At 41.1% G+C, this 18,145-nt stretch overlaps 2 protein-coding genes across 3 annotated transcripts in view; both read right to left on the bottom strand.

Annotated features, from left to right (window-relative positions):
* Positions 1-407: 407 nt before the first annotated feature.
* LOC100350907 (C-type lectin domain family 4 member D) lies at positions 408-11,734 on the bottom strand. 2 transcript variants are annotated; one of them, XR_016212962.1, is made up of 6 exons: positions 11,476-11,732; positions 7,452-7,538; positions 5,552-5,656; positions 4,726-4,877; positions 3,354-3,526; positions 408-1,816 (listed from the first exon to the last, which is right to left on the bottom strand). XR_016212962.1 is itself a non-coding variant. In XM_008259781.5 (6 exons), exons 1-6 carry the CDS (start codon positions 11,501-11,503, stop codon positions 1,669-1,671), a joined length of 636 nt encoding a protein of 211 aa, XP_008258003.2. In that variant the 5' UTR covers positions 11,504-11,734; the 3' UTR covers positions 408-1,668. The 2 variants fall into 2 exon arrangements, 1 of the variants encoding a protein (XP_008258003.2); XM_008259781.5 differs by having other exon boundaries at positions 3,354-3,469; positions 11,476-11,734.
* A 4,582-nt stretch (positions 11,735-16,316) lies between these two features.
* The window catches only part of LOC100344565 (C-type lectin domain family 4 member A), a 43,917-nt gene continuing 42,088 nt past the window's right edge, over positions 16,317-18,145 (bottom strand). Inside the window, exon 7 of the mRNA XM_008259783.5 lies at positions 16,317-16,903. The gene's annotated coding sequence lies outside the window, so the exon portion shown is untranslated. The remainder of the gene's footprint in view (positions 16,904-18,145) is intronic.

Genomic DNA, 18,145 nt, shown 5'->3' with positions numbered 1-18,145 from the left:
GTTACTTAGCACCACTTCAGATAAAAGTATCAGCTTTAATGTAGACATCCACAGCTACAATCCAAACATCAATATTCCAAACCAGAAAGCCAATAACTAATATACAAAATAATTCTTTTAAAGGAGTGGTACAGAAGTTAGATTAAAAATTTGCTGCTTGAAAGTTTTCAGTTGAGATCTAAGACAGATCAGCCAATTAAAACTTTTAAGAAAGACCACCATATTCTGTTGACCCACAACACTGCATACATCAGGGAAGTATAATTTCAGATCGTCAAAAAAATGACGTTCTTGCTACTTTAAACTGCAGCTGAATAGCTCCAAAGGACATTTTAACAACTGATTTATAAATAGGTTAAAAATCTGAATCTAATTCAAGGTAAATGAAAACACTAATAAACTGGAACTTCAAATAATTAAATTTATTTTCATTTATTTATTTTTTTTGACAGGCAGAGTGGACACTGAGAGAGAGACAGAGAGAAAGGTCTTCCTTTGCTGTTGGTTCACCCTCCAGTGGCCGCCGTGGCCAGAGCGCTGCAGCGGGCGCACCGCGCTGATCCGATGGCAGGAGCCAGGTACTTATCCTGGTCTCCCATGGGGTTCAGGGCCCAAGCACTTGGGCCATCCTCCACTGCACTCCCTGGCCACAGCAGAGAGCTGGCCTGGAAGAGGGGCAACTGGGACAGAATCCGGCGCCCCGACCGGGACTAGAACCCGGTGTGCCGGCACCGCAAGGCGGAGGATTAGCCCGGTGAGCCGCGGCGCCGGACCAAATATTATTTAAATCAGCCAAGTACAGAGGCCAAGTTACTCCCAGTGACTTTTCTGTAATACTAACTGGAATATATTTCATCTTTAATGAAGAGTGAGCTGGCCACACTCCTGATCTATCATAAACCAGGAATAGGAACAGGAGTCCTTCAGTTTCAGAAGGCCTTTGCTCCCTTGGCTATAGCGTTGAAGAAATTCGGTTAAGGTGTTCTGAAAGAAACTTTTTCACTCAACATAGCTTACAATTCACTGTTCTGAAAAGATACTTAGAGTGGAGTAAGAAGTAAATTTTTAAAAAGGTATATAGACTTTCTTTGTCTACTTGTGCAATCACATAATTTAGATCTGTTCTGTACTGCTGTTCTGGGAAATTTTGTTCACAGAATGTCTGTGGAAGGTCTGATGCTACTAAAAAGTCTAAAAATGAAGCATCAGACAATAAAAATGTCAATTAAAAACTTTAAAACACTTTTGATATTTGCATTAAAAAATGATTTGCCACTGTCAGTCAGAATACATCCTATCTTTATGTTTTAGTAGATAGAATCTGAGCAGAATAATGACCAAAAAGTCTTGTTTTTAAGCCATTCTGTGAAGATATGAAATCAAGGCACACCAACTGCAAAGGAAATACCTTCAAACCCCATAAGAAAGCAAAAATAATGAAAATTGGTTCTCACAAAAAAGATGATTCCTTCCAAAACACCATACAAAACCACATGATTGTAAACACATTGGTGCACACACATTATCTTGATGAACTGAACAGAAATAATGACACCATCATGACTGAAAATGCTGTAAAACCCCGTAGGTTTTCCCCAATAATGTGCATTCTGCTCTGAAGAAATTGGTTCTCTGCTGTCTCCCTCGGAACACCCATTTCACAGGTTTCTAGCTGAATGCCATTGCAGGTATCTTACAAATCCTACTTGTCTCAAAGTTACAAGGAAAATCACTCCAGGCCCATTTATCTTGATCATTAACAAGGATAACACAGTTTTTTTCTCGGGAGTCGCTGGGTTTATTCTTATGCCAGAATCTGAAAGAAAAAAATAGAGAAATAGACATAGGATAAATAGGTACAGGTATAAATATAGATTTAGAGGAACTCCAAAAGTTTGTGGGAAATGGAATTAAAAAAAGAGTGAATTTTGGTGAAAAATTTTGAAATACACGCAGTTTTTCAGAATATGTACTTTCCATGAAGTTTTTTGAGGACCTCTATAGATAGAGACATCAAAAGACAATCCAAAGAAAATGCCTTTGGTGAATGATATAGGGCTAGCCTGCTCAATACAATAGGCATTGGCCACATGTAACTATCAATCACTTGAAATGTGGCTTCTGTAATCTTGAGAATGCTTTGGGCATTTAGTATACACTATATTTTGAAGACTTAACACCAAAAAAGGATGTAAATTATCTCAGTAATTATTTTATATTGATTATATATTCAAGTCCTATTTGTAAGTGTTGGATTAAATACATTATTAATTTTTTGAGATTTATTTATTTGAAAGGCAGAGCAATGGAGAAAAGGGAAAAAACAGTTGACTCCCCAAATGTCTACAATAGCCAGAGCTGGGCCAAACCAAAGCCAGGGACCAGGAACTCCATCCTGGTCTCCTACAGGGGTTGCAGGGGCCCACATACTTGGACCACCTTCCTCTGCCTTCCCATGCACATTAGCAGGAAGCTGGATTGGAAGTGGAGCAGCTAGGACTTGAACCAGTACTCACATATGGGATACTGGCATCACAAACAATGGTTTACCCTGCTGTGCCACAATGCCGGTCACAATTATTAATTATGGATACAATATTACAATGAATTTAATTTGCTTCTTTTTTCTTAATGTGGCTACTAGAACATTTTTAATTGCATATGGTTATATATTTATATTAGAAAATGCTGGTTCCATGGAGGAAAATGACAATGTTATAACAGTTTCAAAAACATTTTTTGTCTGTTATCATGTAGTTCATCCAAACATCAAGCCTAAGGTAAAAAACATTGCATAATTCCCACACTCTTCATTTGTTCATTGATATTGTACAAATAATACTGAAAATTCGTTAATGTCATAGGATCTTTTCACAACTGGGACTAGCTTATGGAGGTTACTCAACACATAGTAATCTAGTCCCAGAAAATATTTTTACATCAGAGTATTTCACCCCAAAACAGATTCTTTTTTAAAAAGAATTATTTATTTAATGAAAGGAAGAGTTACAGAGAGGCAGAGGCTGAGAGAGAGAATCTTCCGTCCACTGACTCTCTCCCCAGATGGCTGCAATGACGGGAGCTGTGCTGATCCTAGCTTCTTCCAGGTCTCCCATGTGGGTGCAGGGCCCAAGCACTGGGGGCCATCTTCTACTGCTTTGCCAGGCCATAGCAGAGAGCTGGACTGGAAGTGGAGCAGCCGGGACTTGAACCAGCGTCCATATGCCATTCCATATGCACTGCAGGTGGCGGCTTTATCTGCTACGCCACAGCGTCAGTCCCCCAAAACAGAATCTTGCCACCTTCTTGTCACCTTTGCCTCCAAAACCTCCTGGCCCAATCAAGATACTCACGTCATGTGTGGGTTAAATGGTGTCTGGTCTACCCAGTGCCATTGACCTTCGGTCTTCTCATCAGTAAGTCCCAGGAAATATGAATATTGTCTGTCCAAAAATGGAGTAATGAAGTTCTGCACAAAAACCATAATTTTTTATGAATATGTTTACACTTATCAGCTGATGACATGCTGGAGAAAAAGAAAATATATCAAATAGATAACAGGCTAAGCACAAAACCTTTGGCTTCAGATAGATCTCTTTCAAATCCTTCTTGTAATGTTAGTAAGTGCTTTAATCATACCAAACTCCTAGCTTTCTCATCTCCAAAAAGGATAACTCCACTATTTCATAGAGTTACTTTAAAGATTGAGATAATACTCTCAACCCTCTTAGCACAATGCTTAATAGTGTGGTTGTTTTTTAGGCAGCTTTTTTTTTAATTGCCTTCTTGTTTGTGTACTTCATTAAATCATTAAATTCCATTTTATTTAAAATCAGTGAATTTATAGGTTGCAAAGCCAAGGAGAAAAAATTCTCAAGGAAGCTCTGTTCACCAAGACAAGCATAGAATCTAGATCGGGGTACATTTATGGAAATATTTCACATAAGGAAATAAGTTTCAGCTTTTAAAGAATTGAATTTACTGTAAGATTTGTATTTAGAATTAGAACCATGCATCTGAACTATTTTCCTATACTTTATTCTGAGAAGCTATTTCAGTCCTTATTAACCATGCATTGATTTGTGCACGCACCATTTATCAAGTCCTGTCCAGTGTGCCTGACGCTGCACAGGACATTGAAGATGTAAAAATGAGCAAAGTGTGGTCCCAGCCCTCCCACCAGGTAGGAATCATTGGGTAAGAGGGAGTCATTAAGAGACAATTACAGTAAACTGAAATAAAATAAAAATTGAGATAAATGCCGTGCTGTGCATAAGTACCACCCTTGTACTTCCAACTTAGAAGATGGAGGGTGCAGTAGGGAGGTGGTCAGGTAGTTTTCTGGAGGAAATAACCCATCAGTGAAATCTGAAGAGACCAAAAGTTGGTCACATAAGGAAAAGGGGAAGAGGTAAGGACTTGGTTCAGTGGGTAAGACACCACCTGGGGCATTTGCAACCCATATTGGAGCGCCTGGGTTTGAGTCCCCGCTCTGCTCTCGATACAGCTTTCAACTGATGTGCACCCTGGAAGGCAGCAGGTGACGGCTCAAGTACTTGGGCTTCTGCCACTCACATGGGAAACACGGATGGAGTCAGTTCTGGGCTCTTGGCTTTGTTCTGTTTCAGGTATTTAGCCCATGAGCGAGTGGATAGCAAAGAAATTCCTCTTTCTCTGCAAGGAGATTCGAAGCAGTGGAGAAACTGGTGGGAGCCCCAGACACACCTGCTCAGCTTCTGTGCCAATGGTCGCCAGGTGGGCCCCCAGCCCTGAGCAGTTCCTCTCGCTCTCAGTCCATGTCCTGTTGTCGTTAAGAGGCAGGTAGCAGTTGGACTGGAAGGCTCTCCAGCCAACAGGACAGCAGTTCCAGTAGCTCCCTCGGATGAAAATTGAAATGGAAATTATTTTAAAAGGGATCCTCTCATCTGTTCTGTTACTTAATATGAACATTTGTGGGAATAACCACGATCACCAAAATCATTCTCCCAAGAAAATCCTAAACATTATGCTTCTGTATATCTTCTAAACAGAAGTATCTGAATCCACAAACTGCCCATCAGAAAAAATTACAAAGTACTCTCTTAGAAGACATGATCAGTGCTTCCAAAGCAGAGCCTTTTGCAGATAACATTTTAACTGAACAGGGCGAAGAATCTGCCAAAACACAAACATTTTCCCCATTCTCTCAGATGAGATTTTGCAAATTCTAGAATAATGAAAAAAGATAAAGACATCTCAGCAAAATTATATATTTTAAAAAGAAATTTCCCTGGTGATATTTTCCCTGAACCAAAGGAAAATACAATCAAATTAATTCTATGTTTGGAATGTCAAAAATATCCCTAAATGCATTCTGTTTTATACTCCAATGATTTAGCTAATTAGTCATGAGAAATAATTCTATCTCAAGTTACTGTTCCTTCCTCTACCGGATTAGCATTTTATGTTATTTTTAGTCGTTCCTGTTATTCACATTCCTTAAATCAGATAATGAGTTTGAACGGATATGAAAATAAGAAAGAAATTCTCTTATGCTTTCTGCTCTCTGTACCTTTTGATTCTGATTTCTCTCTGATGCATCTGAGCTCCCTGTGGTAGGCTGGAAACTTGAACATTCCCATGCTTCTCTTACAGCGTAGAAAGTTGTGACTAGTCACTGTCAAAGAGAAAAAACAGTTGGTTTCTGTTCTCTACAAAACCGCTTAATTATGAGTGGGGCCAGCTTCTCTAATCTTTCTTTTACCTTCATCCTTAAGATCCACACGTTCTCTTTTCTTTCTATTCAGTTCAGTTCTGTCGCCAGGTGAATTTTGCTGAAAGCTAATGTTTTTAGTATCATATTGCTCGTTTTGTGTTTCACCTGGGAAGATTTTCAAACTTTTAGGTATGTGTGATTTTAATAAGGCATATTTTCCCCTCGGAATTTGTAATTGTGTTAGATGGTTACAGCTAAATGACGGGAAGAAATCTTGGGGTCCCATTATACAATACAGTGACTACAGATACTGGGAATATAGTGTGTATTTCTCTCTTTTTTATTTTTATTTTATTTCTTTATCTTCTATTTCTCTCTTTAAATAAAAGATTGGAAGGTAGGATTTTGGATTTTTTCCCGTAAGCAGAAACATTAGATGTTTGAGGGGATGGACATATTTACTCTGAATGGACATTACACGATGTATACATGTATTAAAACATCACATGGAATCCCAGAGCTTTGAAAAATTTTGTGTCTGTTAACCAAATTGTTAACAAAAAAAAGTTGAGAAAAAAAAGAATTTATGTTAGAATGGAGATTGTGTGTGTGTGTGTGTGTGTGTGAACATTAAGGTAGTTAGGCAAAGTTTTATGAGCCTTACACATTTATTTTTCTAATCTCTTTAATTTGAAGCATCACCAAATGTTCTACAAGGGAAAACCATAAACGTTCCGCAGAGTAAATCATTGCAATGCGAACTCTGCAAGTAACACGGGCCCAGCTCAGGACACAGGAAGTCGCCAAGGCCTCCGTGACCTCCCCATCACAGCGGAACCTGCTCCCTCCCCTTGAAAGGTAACCATTGTGCAGCTTTTAAAGTAACTGCTCTGTGATTTGCCCCACAATTTTATCTCTTAATAAAATATATCCAAAACATATAAATCGCAGTCGCCTGCTTTTGAACTTTCTGTAGCGGGAATCACAGGGTGTGCTTCTGCCTTCTGCTCAGCGCTGCTTCTGAGCGTTATCCGATTGGTCCCTGCAGGCGTAATTCACCGTGAGCACTGTTAGACAGTGACCTACTGCCTTAGGTGATAGAGCCTGTGGCCTCTGCTTCCTGTGGTTATTTCCATTTTCTTTAGTGTTGGCTATTGAGAACTATACTACCCCAGCCATTTTGGATCATGCACACTAGAGCACATAAGCATTTACTTCTATGATGTATTCACCTGGGAACAAAACTGTGGCTGAGACAGTATACAGGGACTGCTAGCTGTGCCGTGATGGGTAAAGCACTGCCTGCAGTGCCGGCATCCTATATGGGCACTGGTTCGAGTCCCAGCTGCTCCACTTCTGATCCAGCTCTCTGCTATGGCCTGGGAAAGCAGTGGAAGATGGCCAAGTCTTCGGGCCCCTGCACCCACTGGGAGACCCAGAGGAAGCTCCTGGCTCCTGGCTTCAGATTGGCGCAGCTCCAGCCATTGCCGCCATCTGGGGAGTGAACTGGCGGATGGAAGACCTCTCTCCCTCGCTCTCGCTCTCACTCTCGCTGACTTTCAAATAAATAAATAAATAAATAAATAAATCATTTTTAAAAGATTATTTATTTATTTGAGAGGTAAACTCAAGACCCTGAAGGCATTATAGATTGATATATAAGGGAGAAATCAAGACAGCAAAAGGCTTAGAGTAAGTTTAGAAAGTAGTTTGTGAAAATAATTCAAGGCGAGTTCCACTTAATGTAATAACTTACCCAAACAGCTTGCAATGAAACAGGCACTGAAAAGTGAGATGCAAACAGCAGCAACGGCCCACGGAATCAACTGGGGATTCTGGTTTCCTTCCATTGGGACAAAGAAAAATAAATAAGTCACCCTCCCTCATCCACAATTTCTACTGAAGCCATTTCTACCAAGGAGGAAGCTAACAATGAAAGCATCCAAATCATTTTAGATTTAGAGCAGATATCAAATATTTCCTCTCAATCAATAAATGTTAGACCTTACTGATAAGAAAGAAAACGTAAAATTTTGTTTCCAATTTTGGAAAAGGAAATTTTTCATATGTGTGATTCAAAATCCTAAAGCGATAAAATAATTGATAATTTGGGTATTTGACACAAGCAATGTGAGAAGGCAGGGAACACATGGAAGAAAAAAGAAAAATCTTATCATAATATTAATATCCAAATTGCATAAAGAATTTTAAAAACCAATTATGTAGTTAAGCAAAACTGAGGAAGAAATATGCTGGAAATGTAATTCGCTGAGATTAGAAATGGTCAGCAAATGAATAAAAGCACACTCAATCAGGGGACTGTAGACTTAAACATTTGTGGCTGTTTTTGACGTATCTGATTTAAAAGTAAATTTAAAACATGCAGTGTTGGCAATGTTGAGGGGAAATAAGCACTCTGGAAATAAATCCTGGATTTATTATTATTTAAAGCTGGATTGTAAGTTAGAAAAAAATTGATCCTTTAAAAGGATCAATTTAGTATCATTTATCAGTTTTTAGTTGCATTATATTTGCCACAACATTTTGAATTCTAGGGATCTATCCTATAGATATAACTCATTTGTGTTAAAGGATATTTACTGCATTGCTTTTAGAAGCAGCAAAAGCACCAGAACTAACACTTACCTGTGTATTATCCATAGCAGAAGGGCTAAATTATGGTAAACCACATGATAAAATTTTATATAGCAATTAAATAATTCTGGGCATACATTGCTGGCATAACTTACGCACCATAGTTATGTATTATTGACATAAAAATCTCCCAGGTATATTGCCTCATAAAAAGTATTTTTCAGGACCACTATACAAGGTGATCCTATTGAAATTTTCCATGGTAGGGTGATAAAATAAATGAATGATTTTAGCTTATATATTTATGCATTCAGTCTATATTTTTTTAATTTTATTTAAGTTATACAAGGGTCATGTATTTCATATATACAGATTTAGGAACACAGTGACACTTCCCCCCCTACTCTCCCTCCTACCCATGCTCCAACCCTTCCTCCTCCTCCCTCTCCCATTCCCACTCTTAATTTTTACGAAGATCTACTTTCAGTTTACTGAATGATTATAAAGTTAACCCTACACTAAGAAGAGTTCAACAAATAGGCTGAAGAAAACAAAGAAAAACATTGTTCCTCAACAGAAGAGACAAGGACTATAAACAATCATTAAATCTTAAAATGTCCATTTCACTCCAATACATTACATTTAATTTATTTTTGAAGGCTTTTATTTAATAAATATAAATTTCATAGACACAGATTTTGGAATATCATGGTTCTTCCCCCATACACACCCTCCCACCCCCACTCTCGACCCACCTCCTACTCCCTCTCCCATCCCATTCTTCATTAAGATTCATTTTTCATAATCTTTATATACAGAAGATCAACTCTTTACTAAGTAAAGATTTCAACAGTTTGCACCCACACAGACACACAAAGTATAAAATACTGTTTGAATACTAGTTTTACTGTTAATTTTCATAGAACAACTCATTATGGACAGAGGTCCTACATGGGAGCAAGCGCACAGTGACTCCTATTGTTGATTTAACAACTGACACTCTTATTTATGACGTCAGTGATCACCCGAGGCTCTTGTCATGAGCTGCCAAGGCTGTGGAAGCCTCTTGAGTTCACAAACTCCGACCTTATTTAGACAAGGCCATAATCAAAGTGGAAGTTCTCTCCTCCCTTCAGAGAAAGGTACCTCCTTCTTTGATTGTCCCTTCTTTCCACTGGGATCTCTCTCACAGAGATCTTTCATGTAGGCCATTTTTTGCCACAGTGTCTTGGCTTTCTATGCCTGAAAACTACATTACATTTGAAGTACTCTATTAGTTACCGTGGATCAGGGAAAATATATCTATCTTTTGGGGACTGGCTTATTTCACTAAGTATAATGATTTCCAGTTGCATCCCTCTTGTTGCAAAGGACAGGATTTCACAATGTACAGAATTTCTTTTTCTTTTTTTTTTCGTACAGCTGAGTATATTTATGCATTTAATCTATGTTTTAAAAAAAAGCACCTGACTCCTGGCTCCTGGCTCCTGCCATCGGATCAGCGCGGTGCGCCGGCCGCAGCGCGCCGGCCGCGGCGGCCATTGGAGGGTGAACCAACGGCAAAGGAAGACCTTTCTCTCTGTCTCTCTCTCTCTCACTGTCCACTCTGCCTGTCAAAAAAAAAAATATATATATATATATATTATTTAATGATCTCCTTATATGGATCCATTTGTGTCACTTAAGTCACAAACATAAAATGGGACAGTCACCACCTCTGACACACCAGGATCCTGTGTCCCTATGTTTCTACACCTCTCTCTCCCCTATAAGAGAATCTTCCTGAATATTCTATTTCCATCTTCTCTTTTATACACTTTATCCTCCTTGACACAATCTACATTCTTTTTTTTTTAAGATTTTATTTATTTATTTGAGAGGTAGAGTTATAGAGAGTGAGAAAGAGAGAGAGAAAGATCTTCCTTCCATTGGTTCACTCCCCAGATGGCTGCTACGGCCAGAACCATGCTGATCCGGAGCCAGGAGCTTCTTCCCAGTCTCCCATGCGGGTGCAGGGGCCCAAGGACTTGGGCCATCTTCTACTTCTTTCCCAGGCCATAGCAGAGAGCTAGATTGGAAGAGGAGCAGCCAGGACTAGAACCGGCGCCCATATGGGATGCCAGCGCCGCAGGCGGAGGATTAATCTACTGCACCACAGTGCTGGCCCCTTTACTTTTTTTTTTTTTTTAATTTACTTATTTACTTGAAAGTTAGAGTTACACAATTTACCCGAAAGAAGAGAAGCTATTGGGCACCTTCTGTGTAGAAAAGGGGTTTGGAGATCAAGAAGGGGACTATGAATGTACGTCCAAGTCACTCAGGAACTTTTATGCAGGTGCAAGAAACTTATGTCAAAGTGGCCATAAGATTGTTTGATAGGAGACGGACGAATGTAACTCCATGTTTACTGCTAGAAACCAAAGCTTTATGTGAAATCTTGAATTTATGGGCGGGAGGGAGGGAGGGTAGGAAAGCTTGCGTCTGTTCTTTGGCTGACCACCCCCATTCCTGAACTGCAGGAGAATAAGCCCCCTTGGGTTTGGTGACCCCATCACTGGGGAGTGTGTATTTGAAGGTTGATTTTTGCTGTACTGGGTTCCTCCTTTCCCATTTTCTAATTGCTTTGTAACACATATGCTGACTCTCCCCATCCCTTCTCCTTTCCCTGGGGAAATACAATGAATAAATCAAGACTTATTGGTACTGAAAAAAAAAAAAAAAAGAAAGAAAGAAAGTTAGAGTTACAGAGAGAGAAGGAGAGGCAGAGAAAGAAGTCTTCCACATGCTGGTTCACTCTCCAATTTGCTGCAACTGCAGGAGCTGCACCAATCCAAAGCCAGGAGCCAGGAACCTCCTCCGGGTCCCCCACGAGGGTGCAGGGTCCCAAGGACTTGGGCCATCCCCCACTGCATTCCCAGGCTATAGCAGAGAGCAGGATAGAAGCAGAGCAGCCGGGGCCCGAACCGGCGCCCAAATGGGATGCTGGCATTGCAGGCTGGGGCTTTAACCTGCTGCACCACAGTCTACGTTCTATAAGTAAGTTTCTGTTACCAAATAATTTTAATCTAGCTGTGTCCTCCTTTTTTACCAAAGTCACCCTCATTCCCCTCCACCTCCTTCTCCACATCAGCATCACTTTCTGTCTTCACAACGACATTAAAATTGGAAGGAGAGAAAGTACTCACGTTTACTTGGACGTCCTTCCAGCTCCATTCTGGGTCTGTGCTCCTGTCATAAACACTGGCCAAGAGGGTGAGGGATGTCTTAGTTTTCCCTGGGATATATATTTCTGCAGATGGAGGAATATATTTAGAAATACTTGAATCTGAGCACTAATTTTACCTGTTCTGGTGAGCACTGATTTTGCATATTCTGGTTCCCAGCATAAGAGAGTTAACTAAAGAAGAGAAGTCTTTTCAAAGACTGTGGATCCCTTTGTCTCACGCTGGGAGATGGTGTAAGGAATAAAAAGGGAAATTGAGAAAGCAGTGCCAGAAAACAGGTAGTAGAAGCCTCCATGAGTACGCTGAGCTCACTGGTGAGTCATGTAACATTTCTCAATTTGTTTGTACCCATTTAGACAAAAAGCAAGGCAATACCCTAACAGAAAAAATCACTATGTCTAACAAAAATTCCATAAGCATCTCTGCATCTTTCTCCTTTTCTGGATATTACACTTTCAAAGGCAACTGGATGCTTGAGGTAAGCTCTGGCCTAGAAATTTCTCTGAGATGAATGAGAGCATTCGTGGTGGCAAAAGACCACGTGTGTATGAGGAACATCTTGTGGGGTATACATCATACATACACTGCCCGAGGGGAGGTGGTGGAGCCGTTGGGTCAATCCCAAGACCTTCCCAGGTGAGAGAAAGCAGGTGTGCTGAGGCAAAGGCAAAGGAAATGTCAGACTTGTGATGACGACAACCTCAGGATCCCGCACGCCACCCACGGTGCCATTACGGAGTCTGTGGCCCTCACCCCCACGCTCATTTGTTAAAGCCTTAATCCTCAATAATAATATAGCGCTTTATTCATATCGGTTCATTCCTTGTTCTCCTACTCTCTTGGTAGTACCCCAGGACCTCTGCATATGTGTGTGGTTATTTAGTAGAGATGTAAGTAGGAAGGGTTGGACTTCATGACAGAAAATGGACACTGTCAAGCACAGTCACTGTCAGGAAACCATCACAGACACAAGAAACAACCTACCTGTGGCAGGTGTTGTGGCTTAGCAGGCCAAGCCTCTGCCTGGGACACCGGCCCATGTGGGTGCTGGTTCGAGATCTGGCTGCTCCACTTCCGATCCAGGTCCCTACTAATGACCTGGAAAAGCATTGGAAGATGGCCCATCTTCCCCAGCTACCCGTGTGGGAGACCCAGAAGAAGCTCTGGGCTCCTGGCTTCGGCCTGGCCCAGCCCCAGCCATTTCAGCCATTTTGGGAGTGAGCCAGTAGGTGGAATCAATCTCTCTCTCCCTCTCTCTCTCTCCCCTGTCTCTCCTACTCTCTCTCTGTAGTTCTACCTTTCAAATAAATAAAATGAATCTTAAAAGAAAAAAGAGGGCCGGTACCGTGGCTCACTAGGCTAATCCTCCGCCTTGCGGCACCGGCACACCAGGTTCTAGTCCGGGTCGGGGCGCCGGATTCTGTCCCGGTTGCCCCTCTTCCAGGCCAGCTCTCTGCTGTGGCCCGGGAGTGCAGTGGAGGATGGCCCAAGTGCTTGGGCCCTGCACCCCATGGGAGACCAGGATAAGTACCTGGCTCCTGCCTTCGGATTAGCACGGTGCGCCGGCCGCAGCGCGCTGACCGTGGCGGCCATTGGAGGGTGAACCAACGGCAAAGGAAGACCTTTCTCTCTCTCTCTCTCTCACTGTCCACTCTGCCTGTCAAAAAAGAAAGAAAGAAAGAAAGAAAGAAAGAAAGAAAGAAAGAAAGAAAGAAAGAAAGAAAGAAAGAAAGAAAGAAAAGAAAAGAAAAAAGAAATAATTCATTGAACGGTTTGCAGAAACTAAGGCAGAAATGCTTTTAAGGACCTTTCATAAAAAGGATTCTTAAATGCATAAACACAGTCCCCAGAATTATAAACAGAACTAATGACCTGGAGAAACCAGGTCTGAACCACCATTTCTCTGAACTTCTCTGAACTTCTCTGAACTTCTCTGAATCACTTTTTCTTCATCTGTAAAATGATACCAGCTGGGGCAGGTGCTAGGTATGGCACAGCAGGTTAACGCCCTGGTCTGAAGCGCCGGTTCGAGTCCCGGCTGCTCCACTTCCGATCCGGCTCTCTGCTGTAGTCTGAGAAAGCAGTGGAAGATGGCCCAAGTCCTTGGGCCCCTGCACCTGCATGGGAGACCTGGAAAAAGCTCCTGGCTCCTGGCTTCAGATCAGAGCAGCTCCAGCCATTGCGGCTAATTGGGGATTGAACCATCTGATGCAAGACCTCTCTCTCTCTCTCTCTCTCTCTCTCTCTCTCCTCTCTCTGTGTAACTTTGCCTTTCAAATAAGTAAATAAATAAATGATACCAGCTTCCCAATCTCACAAAGTTGTTCTGAAAAGGCAGTTGTACATGAAAACACTTTGAAGACTGTAAAGCACACGGCATCTTTGTTAGTGAAGATCCTTCAAACTTCACCTTTCTGTGTGCTCAGTTTGAACTTCAGTGATTACACTTGACGCGGTGTCCTTGCAACCAGTTCCTTCTATATTAAATAAAAACACCCTACTGTACTTCCTCTGTGTGTGTGTGTGTGTGTGTGTGTGTTTTTCTCTGCAGGTCATTAGCCCCATTTGTTATTTTGGGAAAAACACCCACCTGTCTGCAATCAGCAGTTGAGGTCTCCTAATGCAATGATTTGTTTTTAAAATGTAGGCAGCAAGCGCTTTATGAATCTCATCAAAATTAACTGCTTTCACCATTCCTCCTCCAAAAATAATTGATAAACATACGTGTATTTTAATACATTTTATTAAATACAGGAGAATCCCATAAAAACACTATATGGCCCTTGTTGGAATTAGTTTAACTAAAAGATGGTCCTCTTCTTCTTAATCTCTTTTATTTTGTTTTATGTAGAATGATTCCAAAATAGAATGATAAAATACAAAAGAAAAGGTTTGGGGTCAGCGTTATGGCACAACAGGTTAAGCTGCCACCTGCAATACTGGCATCTCATACAAGCACTGGTTCAAGGCCCAATCGCTCCGCTTCCAATTCAGTTCCCTGGTAATGTGTCTGGGAAGGCAGTGGAACGTGGCCATAGTGCTTGGGCCCCGGAACCCACATTGGAGACTTGGATGGAGTTCCAAGCTCCTGGCTTCAATATGGCCCAAACCTGATGTTATAGTCATCTGAGAAATGAAACAATGAATGGAAAATCTCTGTGTGTGTGTTTGTGTGTGTGTGTGTGTGTATATATATATGTATATATATATACATATACATACATATATATCTGTAACTCTGCCATTCAAATAAATAAATATTTTTTCTTCTAAAAAGGCAATTATACGTAAGAAACCAATCAAATGTAAATGCTGAGAAAGAAGCAGAAAGTTGCCTTCCCGTGGATGTCACATGCAACACCACACTTTAGAATCTCCATTAGCACTGCCTATTTTGTTAGCTAAAGTGAAGTCACAGATACGGATAAAAATTTATCCCTGGCCTCAAAAACTGAATCTCGCTTCACAAAGAATTAAGAAAATATTACCAATTTGTAATGCAATTCTTAATGTTGTGACAGAAACAAGAACACTTTTTAAAGTCCTTTCTGAGGAAATCACTAGCTTAGCAAAAACAAAAAAGAGAGAAGTATGGCGATCCAAATTTGAGCAGTGATTTCAGGGAACTGAATCACAGAGGAAAATGTTGACATACTTAGGCCTTTGGCCTCTCTGTGAGAGCCAGCTAGAGCCTTCCTGGATAAATACTCCCTGAACACTAACACCACAGCCCCCCGCCTCCCGGGTTCATCTCTGTCTGAGGCCGCTGCTCTCCACGCCATGATCGAAGCTCGCTGTGCCCCAGTGCTGGCCCCTCAAAAGGGTCGTTTTAGAATCACAAATTCAGAGAGAGTTTAAAGTGCTTGATACCATAAGTCTTCTGATCCACGCTGCAGAGAAGACTCAATAGCAGAAATACGTTCCACAGGGTGTGGCCTCTCTTGGCTTTCCTTATCTCGCTTCTCAAAGCTTCTAAGAAGAATTCTTCATTTATCTAACAGTGAAAGTCTGCCTGTCTCTGTTCTCCAGGTTAGCTGCTACAGTTAGGGTGCCTTTCCTCCAACAGAGTGAAGTCTCAAACAACAAATAAGAGGAAAAATGTCATTCATTGAGGTTACGATAAAAGAGACCAAATGACTATATTTTAAATTCCTACAAAAGGTCTTGCTTTTTTGGAATTTTTTTTCTAAAAACTGTAATTGGCAGTGTCTCCTTGGAAACAATCTTAAAAGACTAGTTGAGTTCAGGAAAACGTGTAGCTTTTAACTTAAATTGCAGCCGTGTGTTGCCTTTTCCTTTTAATACCAACCAGTCTTGCTAGTAAAGAAGATCTTGGGGCTGACGCTGTGGAGTAGTGGGTTAAGCCATTGTCTGCAGCACCGGCACCCTGTTCGGGCACTGGTTCGAGTCCCAGCTGCTCCACTTCTGATCCAGCTCCCTGGTTAATGGCCTGGAAAAGCAGCGGAAGATGGCCCAAGTCCTTGTGCCCTACACCCACATGGGAGACCCTGAGGAAGCTCCTGGCTCCAGCCTGGCCCCGCCCTGGCCCTTGCAACCATATGGGGAGTGAACCAGAGGATGGAAGACCTCTCTCTATCTCTCCTTATTTCTCTGTAACTCTTACTTTCAAACAAGTAAAATCTTTTTAAAAGGATGAGGGAGAAGGAAGGGAAGGAGAAAGGGAGCAAGAGGGGGAGGGGAGGGGAGGAGAAGGAAGTGATCTCAGTATCTTTCTGTCGTGTTCTGGCTGAATATGATGGAAAGATGCTCCAAGTCAGAAATGTGAGCCGAGTCCATGCACATTTTTTGGTGTAATTTATTGACATTTTATTTTACTCATTGGTTTCTTGGGCTAGATTAATGTAGCTCTTCACCCAAAAGAGACAGTCACCTCTGTAGGCCTGGGAAGCTTTGTGGGAAATTCCTTAAGCTCACACCATGAAGTTTACCTAGAGGAAGTGAAGAAAGCCAGCTTTTCTCCCATTTGATACCCTCCCTAACAGTACTCTTGGCTACTACTTAAAGCAAGGTTAATAGCATTTTAGATCTGCTTAACAAATCATTGTACCCCTCCCCCATCTCCTCTTCCTATTACAGTATGCAAAGCATTGTGTGAAGGGCTTTGGGGATGAGAGAGTGAAATAAACTTACATCCCAAAGGATGTCTTTGGGAATGAGAAACCCAAACTGACTTTCCTACTCACAATGTAATACATTATAGCAGCGATACAGAAATCATATGGGAGCACAGGGGGAGATCCATCTGTGGATGACAGCGACACGCAGGCACAGGTAACCACCGACTGCTGGCCGCTCAGGGCTCTGTCTCAGCATAAGAACCGCAGCAGCCAGGGAGCAGGGAGCTGACTCCACCAAAGCTCACAGGGCACTGTGGCATTTTCAAATGGCAGAAAGGGAGAAAGTCATTCAACTGCCATCTTTTTGGAACTTAGAATTAACTCTGCTAATTTTTTTAAAAGTTTATTTATTTATTTATTTGTATAATTTTTTTTCTGCCTAAAGACCAATTTGTGCTTTAGGATAGGAGCTTAAACCTAAGGAATGTGACACCAGTCTTGTCAAAACCAGAATGGCTAGCAAAAAACTCATTGATGTTAGAATAAATTTCTTAACTATAAGTTGCTCTATTTCTCAGATAGTTAAAGCCTTACTTATGGTGAACAAGTTTATTAGCATGTGATCACAATATTTTGTTTTGCATATATTATAATTGAATATGCATGACCAAACTATTTTTTGGCACACTCACTAGAAATTTGGAGTTCAAGTGATTTTTATTCTTTTTACAAACAAAATGTATCTTTTCTGTAGAGCATGCTTTACTTTATGTTGAAATTTCAATGTAAAGTCTTGATTGAGCTAAAACCAATTTTATTTTTATTTTTTGCATGTACTGATAGTTACTATGGTTTGATTCAGAGACTCAGAAACTAGAGATGATATCTCTACAGTGTCAATAGTAATAAAATAACTGCTGTCTAAAAAAAGAGATGTATTATTAAAGCACCCTAGATGATTCTAATGGGACTCAAGATTCTAGAATCTCTTAGAATATGGTAAAAACAGATGTAAATGCAAAAGCATGAACTTCTCACTTGTTTTCTGTTATGACAATTAAAACCTTTCATCTCAATGCAAAAAGAAAGGCCATCAAAATAAAATAGCAGGGGCCGGAGCTGTGGCGCAGCGGGTTAACACCCTGGCCTGAAGTGCCGGCATCCCATATGGGCGCTGGTTCTAGTCCTGACTGCTCCTCTTCTGATCCAGCTCTCTGCTATGGCCTGGGAAAGCAGTGGAAGGTGGCCCAAATCCTTGGCCCCTGCACCCACGTGGGAGACCCAGAGGAAGCTCCTGGCTCCTGGCTTCGGGTAGGTGCAGCTCTGGCCGTTGCGGCCAATTAGGGAGTGAACCAGCAGATAGAAGACTTCTCTCTCTCTCTCTCTTTGTCTCTCTCTCTCTCTCTCTCTGCCTCTCCTCTCTCTATGTAACTCTGACTTTCAAATAAATAAATAAATCTTTAAAATAAAATAGCAACCACCTTCCTAGGTGGAATTTTAATACCAAGCATCTTTACCTAATAAATGGGACAATGGAAAGCAAAAATGACATC

Source organism: Oryctolagus cuniculus, chromosome 9, assembly GCF_051225735.1.
Source record: "Oryctolagus cuniculus isolate XC-2025 breed Fujian yellow rabbit chromosome 9, ASM5122573v1, whole genome shotgun sequence".
In the NCBI taxonomy this organism is placed as follows: domain Eukaryota; kingdom Metazoa; phylum Chordata; class Mammalia; order Lagomorpha; family Leporidae; genus Oryctolagus; species Oryctolagus cuniculus.
Note: the sequence above shows the minus strand (reverse complement) of the source record. Positions and strands in the feature narration are given on the sequence as shown.

Bases quoted from the DNA above. Each gene is read 5' to 3' on its own strand.
- LOC100350907 (XM_008259781.5), bottom strand. From the start codon at position 11,503: ATGGAGCTGGAAGGACGTCCAAGTAAAC. The intron at 4,878-5,551 runs GTACAGAGAGCA...TTTTCATCCGAG, and splicing joins AGAGAAATCAGAATCAAAAG to GGAGCTACTGGAACTGCTGT. The intron at 1,817-3,353 runs GTGAGTATCTTG...TTTTTCTTTCAG, and splicing joins CCATTTAACCCACACATGAC to ATTCTGGCATAAGAATAAAC.